Source organism: Lipotes vexillifer, unplaced genomic scaffold (assembly GCF_000442215.2).
Source record: "Lipotes vexillifer unplaced genomic scaffold, Lipotes_vexillifer_v1.1 scaffold827, whole genome shotgun sequence".
Lineage (NCBI taxonomy): Eukaryota > Metazoa > Chordata > Mammalia > Artiodactyla > Lipotidae > Lipotes > Lipotes vexillifer.
In genome coordinates, this window is record NW_006773114.1 from 486,041 (window position 1) to 497,289 (window position 11,249).

Genomic DNA, 11,249 nt, shown 5'->3' on the forward strand with positions numbered 1-11,249 from the left:
CCAAGTTGTTAAACTCCACTGATTGCCAGATGACTTCTGTATTGTTTTTAATTTGGGGCCCTAAACTGTTCTACAGACTAATCCAACCCAATTTGGGCTCCTTCAAAAGGGCATTTCCCTTGGCAAGTGTTTCAGATTTGTTCTGAACCTGGTAGGCTCCTCCGCATCTCTTTCCTGGGTTCTTTGCTTCTCCACTGAGGCAAAACTTTGAGCCATTGGCTTTGGAGCTGAATTGGAGACTATGCTGGGTTTCTCTGAGTGACACCTCTACCTTAGGAGCTGGGCACTTGATGCAAGGGAACAGTAGCCTCAAGTCTTTTTGGCTTGGCTCTCCCAGTGTGAAATCACTGCTTTACAGTCCAGGGCAAGCACAACTGCGGCCCTGTATTCCCTGTGAAGCCTTGCCAAGGTAGAGCCTCTGTTGCACAAGTATAGGCTGTGAAGAAGAAAGGAGCCCCTCTTCTTTGCCATACCAATTCAGAATTTAGTTGATCAATAGGTAGCTAGGAGCAGGGTGAGAACTGGCAACACCTTGCCCTCCAACTGCTAGCTTGGGTGGGGTGGGGGGAGCCCTGTAAGAACACAGGGCTCCCCCCACCCCACCCCAGCTAGCAGTTGGCTGAACCAGTTTGGAGTGGAGTTTCCATCTCGCAGAGCTGAGAGAAGGGATGAAGAAACTAGGTTCTGGTTGACAAACTAGGTTCTCATCATTCCTACTAGACTCTAATAGATTTTCTTGAATAAACATTTCTGCATTTGCTGCTTGTCTCCAGGACCATTTCCAGAGACATTAATTTTTTTAAATGTTATTTTATAATTCTCACCAGTTCCACTGGGGAGCAATTCCGTGGAGTTCCTCATATTATCATGCTCCTCACACATATCTCTGTGTTGAGATATATTTTTATAAGTAAAAAAAAGTTTAGAAGTTTACTAGAATTAAAATCAATGCATAAAACAATCAGATGAACAATGAGATGAAAATATAATCTATAAAGGTAATATTTACTAAAGAAACAAAGTACATACTGCATGTACTAATAAGTGTAAAAAATAAGTGAAAATCTCTTGTAGCTAAAATAAAAACATTTTGTTAACATATTAAAGAAGATAAAGAAACCACGATATTGGTATAGAAGACTAAACATAATAAAGCTGTCAGTTCTCTCAATTTATTTACATCTTAATATAATTTCTACTAAAACTCTTACAGGAATTTTCACAGAACTTGAAAATCTCTTCTATATTTGTCAGAGATTAGCAAATGAACAAGAATAGCTGAAATATTCCTAAAGAAGAACACGATAGGGGAAAAGACCCTAACAAACATCGAGATTTGTTACAAATTTTTCATACATAAAAAGCATGGTATTGATGCAGGATTAGAGAAACAGAGCATTGGAACATGACAGAGAGCCTAAAAGGATGAAGATGCAAAAAAATCTGATTTGTGAGAGACTGAGAATTGAAGATCTGTGGGTAAGGGATAAGTTACTCTATAATTAACCTTGGGAAAATCAACAATCAGTACAGAAAAAACCAACTCCATACAATTGTTTTAATGTGAAAGGTAACATTATGAGAAGTAATTTTTATATAATAATTTAAAAAATAAGGCTATACTACTAATCATTAAAAAGACTGATAAAATTGACTACATTGAGATTAAAATTTTAATAAAATGAAAAGGCGTCATGTGTTTTAAAGAAACCAGAACTTTGTTAAAGATATTTGCAACATGTAGATTGAAAGAAACATGTATTTCAAATACATGAATTTGAAGTGTGTGAAACTGCTAATATTCAATATTTTTTTGAGTGTAAAATAATGACAATTCAATTTGGCCTAATGAAATAACTAAATGATTAATAAATGCAAGTTCCAATCAAAAATATGGTAAAAAATTAATAGGCAAATAGGGAATTGACTTTGCCTGGAAGTAGCAGGTAAATTTTAGCAAAAATGACTCATAGACTCCCTTTACTCAGTCAATAATTTTCTTTATATAGAAAGGGAGCAACACGTGCAGATACCAGGAGTAGTGAAAAATGAGTAGGAGTTTGGTCTTAGACCCATCAATGCTTTTCTAAAGTAATAAACGAGATGGTTTTCTTCTGCAATGAGTAATACTCCTGCTGCAGTTTCTAAATTAACATTATAGTTCGTTTTAAAGAGCGAATATGCAAAGGTAGTTTCTCATATAAATAATGTTAACCACAAAAAGACAAAAGCCTCGTTGTAATTTTATTAATTGCATCTTGAAGAACAATTCCCATCTTCTGTTTTGAACTGTGGTATATGAAATCACCCACAACTGCTCCTTGTACTAATTTTAACTGTATTCAGTCTTGTTACACACTTTCTGGAAATGTAACACAGCTATATATTCTGTATCTTTTTTGAGATGATGTTCTCCTGCTTTTAGCTTAGTGCTATTTCCTTCTGTGTCATGGAAATAAAGATTACTAGATCATTTGGAATACCACTGCTTGCTTCCACTAGAGACTTGTTTTCAGTCTTCAAATTACTAAATAATGAGGCACAACCAGCAATAATTTAGAAAAAAAAAATTGTTAGCTCAGAGCTTTTTCTTTTTCTTTTCTCTTTAACTGCTTACTAGCAAGGCATTGTAGGTCCACCTACATCTTAAACAAAGCAAAACCAAATATAATTTATACATTTATTTTAGGGAATGTCACCTTTTTCTGAATTCTGGTATAGTACTATATGGTACAGAAGATTTAACACACTTACTTAAAATCACTTGAGTGGAATATCTATTCATGTATTTGTGTATTCTGGAAACCAGTAGGACACTGATGACCAGGAACTGGACAGCAATGGTTTGGAATGCCTGCCTTAATATGCAACAACAAGGTAGACAAGAGTTCTGGGGTCTGCAAACTTGCCAATATTTGAAAAACTCCCAACTGAAATAATCATTTTGCCCAAATTGTACTGCACACATTAACCAACGTTATGTTTATTTGCTTTTGGCTGGAATATCAGTGTGAAATAATCAGTGTTCCCATGTTGAACAGACCTATGTCTTTCATTAATCAAAATGAGAAAATAGATTAATAATTTATATATATATATATATATATATATATATACACACACACACATATATGCACACATATATAGCTATAGTTCATGAGATAGGGATGAGTGACAATAAAGAGTTCATTTTGGGGGTGAAATTTTGAGAACAATAGCGCTACCACGGGACCAATCACTTCTCACTGGCCAGTTCTACATCGAGCTGAAGTATGCCATTAAGTATTGCTTAAATGTCCTTAAGTGTTGCTCCAGATAACCAATATACATTTCCATATGATTAATTAATATATTAAAAATGGACCACCTGCTCCTATGACTTTTCATCACTTAATTCTTATTTGTGTAACCACTAGAGGTCTTCTCTGCAGAATTTTAAAATATGTGGCATATCTCCTCCAATTGGCAGTAAATGGGATTTTGTTACGTGTTAGTGTAAAATGCTCTAGAGCATGAGTAAGTGTTTTTAGGTACCTGTGGGAGTCAAATGCATTGTTTTGTATGCCATACTGTCATATAGTCTACTTTTAACACAAAGCTTCTCAAACATGACTTTCAAATGTGATGAAATTCTGTCACGTTTGCATTATCAGGACAAACGAGAGAACATTAAACTTATTTATGGGGACTTGGGGTAATTTGTGTCTTCTAAAAGGACACCTGAAGATCATTTTTGTAAAAGAAATCTTTTGCATTTACAAGGTGGTGGTAAAACTCCATTAGTTTATCCTGAGACCAAGCTCACTGAACCTGTTAGGGTGTGGATGTTTTGGTCCATGCCAACTGGGAAAGTGGGAAAGGGGAGAGGGAGAGAGCTGGAGTGGTTCAGTGGAGTTGGGATTGTCTTGAGGCCTGCAGAGGATTTATGAACTAGAAAAACAAGTGTTGTTTGGGCAGCCGTTTTGAAATGATGCAAACTATTGTAATTTTCACTTTTTCCAGATAATTCCCTCAGCATTTTGGCAAAGCATAATGGATTCAACCGCCAGAAGCAAGAAGTCTATCTTTTACCAATCATAATCAGTGATAGCGGGAATCCTCCTCTGAGCAGCACCAGTACCCTGACCATCCGGGTCTGTGGCTGCAGCAGTGATGGTGTTGTCCAGTCGTGTAATGTTGAAGCTTATGTACTTCCGATTGGACTCAGTATGGGCGCCTTAATTGCCATATTAGCATGCATCATTTTGCTGCTAGGTATGTATTTTCTTCATAGCCGAATGGTCACCATTTTTCTGGTTCATAAATGACTGTAAAGAAGGACAGAAAACCCCAACCCAGCCTAGAAAACCCTAATTAGCATTCTTTGGAAGAAAAATTCCTTTGTATATACTTCTCCAAGCTTTGAGGTCACTAAGAGAAGGGGAAAAAAAAAAAGAATTGTAATAGTAAATATTCAATTGGAGAGAACTATTCAGTGCCTTTTTAAATCCCATCACTGGTGAAAGACTAAGCATAATGGTGGTGGAAGTGGGGATGGACCTTTATGTGGTTACAACAGCAACTATTACATTAGAAGGCCTCCAGATCTTCTGATACACGCCAGTTTACTTCATTGGGGGCACACATATGTCCAAAATACTTTTATCTAAACAATGTATAGATTGGGTTACTGAGTCCATCCAATCACAAAATTTGGTAAGATAAAAACAAACAACCAACCAAAAAAAACCCAAGTAAACAAAAAATACATTTTTCTTCAAAATTGCATTGTTTCTCAGATATTTTTCTTGATACTACAATCAAATTTAGATGAAGGTTGCAAAATAAGGGAAAGTTTTTGTAACTTTTCTACTAAAAAATCCAATTATAAAAATGAGATTAGACAGTAGGAAGACACAAAAAAGGAAAGTTATATCTTATCCTGCCCTTAGATGAAGGTTATGTCAGTTTTTACCTTCCTGGTTACATCTGTTCTGTCCACCCAGTACCCTGAGTTGATCATCGTTTCCTGCCACATTTTTTTAATGTCATTAGCCCAAGTTTGGTGTGGCTGATCTGGCTAGTTTTTTATGTGTTCCTCTCCCTTCCCCGACCTGTAGGCCTACCTTACCAGAGAGTGGAGTGCTAGCTTTCATACGAGTTGCCCATGCAAAGTTGACATTCACCTTAATATATCATTTAATCTGTGAATGGACATTATTTTATTGGAAAGAGTCTTGAAGGACTGATTTAAAAAAAAACACAAAATGTACTGGATATGATCTATTCAGCTCCTTTTTCTTTATAGAAGAGGGTCATGGAGCCAAACAATATTGAACGAACTGCCCAAGATACACAGCAAGTTAGTTATGCTATCGGTGCTGTTTCCCTTTTTGGGCCGTTCACTCTAGAGCTCCTAACGGTATTAAACGTAGCTTTCACCATAAACAGATGCAAACTTGTGCTTTTAACCCAGCTTCTTCATCACCATTTAATAAACAGAAGCAACCTGGAATAGTATTCACTCAAAATTCAGTTCTCATACTTCAGAAAGGTATTTCACTTAATTCCCAAGTGAATGCATGAAAGGTACGTGCTCATAAGTTTTTAAATAGCGCCCCTCTCTCTTAACATACACAATGCGTTGCTTGTGAAATTATATCTGAGTCTGGCTAATCGCTATTTTGTGTTTTTCCTGTAGTCATCGTGGTGCTGTTTGTAACTCTGCGGCGACATAAAAACGAGCCATTAATTATCAAAGATGATGAAGATGTGCGAGAAAACATCATTCGCTACGATGATGAAGGAGGAGGGGAAGAAGACACGGAGGCTTTTGACATCGCAACTTTACAAAACCCAGATGGAATTAACGGATTTTTACCCCGTAAAGATATTAAACCAGATTTGCAATTTATGCCAAGGCAAGGGCTTGCTCCAGTTCCGAGCGGTGTGGATGTGGATGAATTTATAAATGTGCGGCTACACGAGGCAGATAACGACCCCACAGCCCCACCGTATGACTCCATTCAGATTTATGGCTATGAAGGCCGAGGGTCCGTGGCCGGCTCCCTCAGCTCCCTGGAGTCCACCACCTCAGACTCGGATCAGAATTTTGACTACCTCAGTGACTGGGGTCCCCGCTTTAAGAGACTGGGAGAACTCTACTCTGTCGGTGAAAGTGACAAAGAAACCTGACAGTGGATTATGAATAAATCAGTGGGAACTGAGCATTCTGTAATATTCTAGGGTCACTCCCCTTAGATACAACCAATGTGGCAATTTGTTTTAGAGGCAAGTTTAGCACCAATCATCTATAAACTCAACTACATTTTAACGTTGAACCAAAAAAGTAATAATAAAAATAAAAGAGTATATGTTAGGAGGTTATAAATCTTGTGGAGTGTGAATTAAAGTATGTGGAGTGTCTAGAAGTCTTTGGATATTTGATGTTTACCTGACCACCACAAAGATTGGGATCCTGGCTCGTCCTTAGAGAAATGGTTTAAAAAGAGGAAAAAATCAAACTTAAAAAGGTGCTTTCTTAGAAAAATGGAACTGCAAGAAATTTGCTACTGATATGTGTCTTCTGCAAGGATTTTTATAAATGCAAATGGTTTTTTCCCCTTCACCAATAAGGATCCCGCCACAAATGATAAAGCAATACTTGGTCTGCTGTACACTCTGACTTTTTGGAGCTTTGGGAGGCCTCCTAGATTATACGGTACGGTGACCACACCTTGTACATAACTGTTGGCCCCATTCATCAGAGACTGAATAGCATCTTTAAATATTGTGTCGAGCCTTAAAATATTCACATGTTTGTAATCCATTCCAGGGTGGGGATTGCCAACTCAATAGTGGGAGGAGAGAAATCCCATTCAAACAGGCTTGTTCTCTGGAAGCAGGATTACTCATTCCCCCCAGTTCACCTTCTCCCACAAGGACACAAAGGTAAACTGTGTCACACAGTGGACTACATAAGAGACAGATGATTTTATTGCTAGCGCGTGAATTTATTTGTTTAATCCTCGAAATAAATATTTTATTGATGTCCATTAATGCTTTTATTTATTAAGGTTGGTAATCTATAGATTAAGGGACTATATGAAAAAAAACCTAAATTATATCCATTAATAATACTTTAGATTGTTTTATATAAATATATATACAATGAATGTTTAATACATGTACATTCTGATGAGATGAGTATGGCAGGCAATATTATCAAAAGGGAAGCTAATAGTCTCTTTAGAGTAGAAAGTGTTATTGTGACTGGTGATGGCAGGAACAGCATTTTCCCAGAGAAACTTTTGGACTGTTTTCTATTTTGTTCATAATCCTAGTATTTGGTGTTTTTACTACAAGCACAAACATCTGAAAGCATATTGATTCATGTGAATATTTAAACTCTAGACGTTTAGATGCCTACATAATGCCCTGCCCAATAAACATGCTTCAAGTTGCCTCCACAGTTTTAGAGCAGGAACTGATTTGTACATAATTTTACTGCTTCTGTTTTTAGCACTTCTCTCCCTCATCTTCATGGTGATGCACAGAATGTCTTAGACTCCAAAAGAGAACAGCACTAGAAGATGTGAGCATATTCAATTTTTAATGCAAACCTGCCATTTAGGAGTAGAAAATGTATGATAAAACTCAAGTACTACATGCAGATCATTTTAATTTTCTACTTTGCTTTAATGCAATATTGTTTATTTACTCCATGTATTGTATTCAGAGAAACTCCTGTATTGTTTCCTACTTTGTGAAATATATTTTTATAAATACCTTTGTTGTCATCACTTTTTTTCCCCATCAGATGAAGATCGATTAACAGAGTCATCAGCTCTAATTAGAATTCTAGAATGTTCAACTAAATTATCATAAGGATCACTTTTATTTGTAAGAGTCTTCATTATAAAGAACCAGAAATGAGAAATGGTTTGGCAATGATCACACAGCAAGATACCAACAGGGACATTAAAGAAACACAGTATATGTAAAGGCTAGTCCAGCTGTGCCAGTTGGGTCCTCCTGGAAGCAAACGATAAATCAGAGTTAGGAGTAAAAGATAAAAGAGAGAGGAAACAGGATTGAGCAGGGAAAGTTTTCATACAGGAATGCAGGTTTTAAAACTTGTAAAAGTAGAGAGATTAGGAAGCAGGATTTGACAAGACAGCCTTAGACTGCAAAGCAGACCTGACAAATCTTTGCAAGGCAAATCAGGGATTTTAATGGAGTCCTGTCAGAGGAGTCTCTCATTGGGGAAAAAAAATAGACTCCAGGTACTTCCCTAGTGGTCCAGTGATTGAGAGTCCACCTTCCAATGCAGGGGGCGTGGGTTTGATCCCTGGTCAGGGAACTAAGATCCCACATGCTGTGGGGCAACTAAGTCTGCGTGCCCCAACTAAAGAGCCCGTGGGCCTCAATGAAAGATCCCGCAGGCCGAAACTAAGACCTGATGCAGCCAAAAATAAATAAATATTTAAAAAGAAAAAAAATAGACTCCAGTTGCCCTGCCATCTCAGTCATTGGCTTGGGGCTGCCTGAGAAAAGTATGGCTTTGGCTAGAAAACCAAAGGCACCAACTTCTGGAGGCTGACTCCACTGTGATTTTTATGAAGTTTGACTATTATACTTAGAATTTACAACTACCCAGTGCTCAGTGACTTAACTGACACCTTATTGTGTTTCTCTTACCTGAGAATAGTTCGTCTTTAGTGCTTATCGTCATGGCTATTGAACACTGTTCCATGAAGTCAAAATGATGGCCCAAATTGACTTTAAAATACACCAGGACTTGGCACAGTGACTAAAGCAAATACTTGGTGAATGCAGATTATTAATGGTAGTTTTAGTAGTAACCAATACTAATATTCTGACTATCTCACATTCTAAACCAAGGCGAGATTATTACTTCACTTATCTCTTGCATACCAGACTCATTTCTAGTGTACTTTTCAGTGAAATGGCATAGGTTAGAGACATATAAACATGTCTAACAAAAATTACACTAGTTTTCAGGAGTATGAAATCCATATCTTCCAATCTTGGCAATCAATAAAATAATCTTCATATGGTGATTTTCAGGGGCAGGAGATAATATCTGGTATACCAGTTGTCCAATCTTATCTCAAAATTTACTTTGCCCAGAAAGAGAGAATGAAAGTGTGGTTTTCTTGTTGATTTTCTTTGTCACCATCATGCTGACTGTGCTTAATAGCCCATTTAAGGTTTTTTTTTAATATAGGATCAAGTAAATGATACCATGTTCATACAGGGATGAACTATAATAAAGAATTTAATAAAGATCTGAGGAATATACACACACACTCTCACACACACACCCGTACCTTGACTTCAAGTACTTTTTACTTTGGCAATAGAGTTGCTAAAACTTCCTGAACCAAAAGAGGTTGATGGGGTTCCTAAACTTTTAGGATTTGAGTATGCCATACACAACTTTTTAAATAATGCATTTCTTAACTTTATTAAAGTGACTGTTTTTGTCTCTGTGCATTGTTTTCTGTTGCAGCAATACTGACATATGTCTTACATATTACATGTGTGGTTATTTGGCAAAAGAAATGCTCATTCAGTCCACAGGCATTTTAATGTGTCTGTAGGTCTTTATTGTGTCCCAAGCATCAGTCTTTTTTCATTCTTGAAACTTATCCCTGCCCAAGGGTTCTCTGCCTAATGGAGAAGAACCAGTGAGTGGGAACCAAGTGAGACAAAATTATCTCCCTCTGCCTACTTCACAATTCAAGGTTCCTGCCTGGGGAACTAATGCAACCCTGGGTGATTGGACACCACATGGGATCAATTCAGCCTCAACCCTGTTCACTATTTGAACAAATCAAATTACAAAAATGTCTTTTAAACATCCATATACGTATACTAAAGAGTACTGAAGCCATTCTTTATAATAATCTTTTATGAGTACAGTAATAAGATTAAAAATAGTTTATAATAGGATGATTAAAATATGCTAAAAATTAAATTCAAGTTTAGCCTTGCCACGCAGAATTGTGATTTCTAGAATATGGACTTTACAGTAAAAGTGTTTTGGAGAAATGTGTGGGTAAGTGTTTGTATGTATATAACATAAAACTTAGATTCACTGGCATCACCAGTGAAACAAGAATGCTGAGAAAGAGGCAAGTGTGTCTTTGGGAGAGTTTTTTGCTTAATCAGATGCTTAACGTAAGACAAGTCTCTGCACGAGACTTGGAAATCTCCTAGGAGCAGCAAGATTCCACACTGAGACCCAACGGAGTTCTGGGCTATGCTGAATTTTGGAGAAGGAAAAGCAGGTGCTCAGAGCTAAGTAGCCAATTACTCTTTATAGCCACATAAGGACAGGAGGCAAGCAGGCCTTTCCAACAAGTTGTATTATGCGATCACTGGCTTTGCAGGGAATCTCACGAATGTATAACCTTCTGATTGCCTTTTTGATTGAAAGTTCCATCTGAGATCAGGGCAGTGCAACCAGTAATAAGATTTCAAAAAATCCCATCACTGGCACTGTTGGAAGGGCAGAGCATGACTGAAATCCCATCACTGTCAGTCAAAAAATAAGGTAACAGTGGGCATCACTATAAAAGTGATATAAATGCACAATTTAAACATGAATATCAACACTGAAAAGACTATATATACACACATATATATTTATATACACACACTCAAGTTTTTAGAAATAAATTTACATTTGCAATTTTTCATCTCCCAATCGCACGCTACCAAAAACCTGGAATGGTGGCTTTTTGTTTTTCTGAATCTAACTTTGAAAGAAATTGGATTGAAGGTAAAGGATTTTAAATGCCGGTTTTTATTTAAGAATGAAATAATGACTCGCAATACCTGAAATTAGAATGAAATGCATAACATTGTAAAGCTGGATTAGATTTCTTTAAATATTGTTTCTGTGGAGACAATAATTGTACAATGTATTTTGCAAGGAATATAGTTTTCAACATATTTTTATTTTAAAGTACTATTCCAGTACTTTAAAACATTTTTGCTATACAAAGCTTCTTTGCAAAGTTACTCAGCTGGCCAGACCATGTTGCATGTATTGTTGTCATTTGCTGTTGTTGCTGTTTATGATGATTGTAGAAGACAGAAATTCTATGAGTAAAGTAGACGTTTATTTTCATTATTTTCTTCTTAGTCAACACACATTTATATATCACCTGGTATACTTTCTGTTGTTATTGTTTAAATGATATACCCTTGACATTAAAGATATTCTAGTCCCAGTATTT

The 11,249-nt window shown here is 36.7% G+C and overlaps 1 protein-coding gene across 1 annotated transcript in view; it reads left to right on the top strand.

The window, feature by feature from the left end:
* Nucleotides 1-7,767, top strand: part of CDH8 (cadherin 8) — a 367,872-nt gene extending 360,105 nt beyond the window's left edge. Inside the window, exons 11-12 of the mRNA XM_007448016.1 lie at nt 4,003-4,254; nt 5,681-7,767. Coding sequence (XP_007448078.1) covers nt 4,003-4,254; nt 5,681-6,174 — 746 coding nt within the window. The 3' untranslated portion in view covers nt 6,175-7,767. The remainder of the gene's footprint in view (nt 1-4,002; nt 4,255-5,680) is intronic.
* Nucleotides 7,768-11,249: the final 3,482 nt, after the last annotated feature.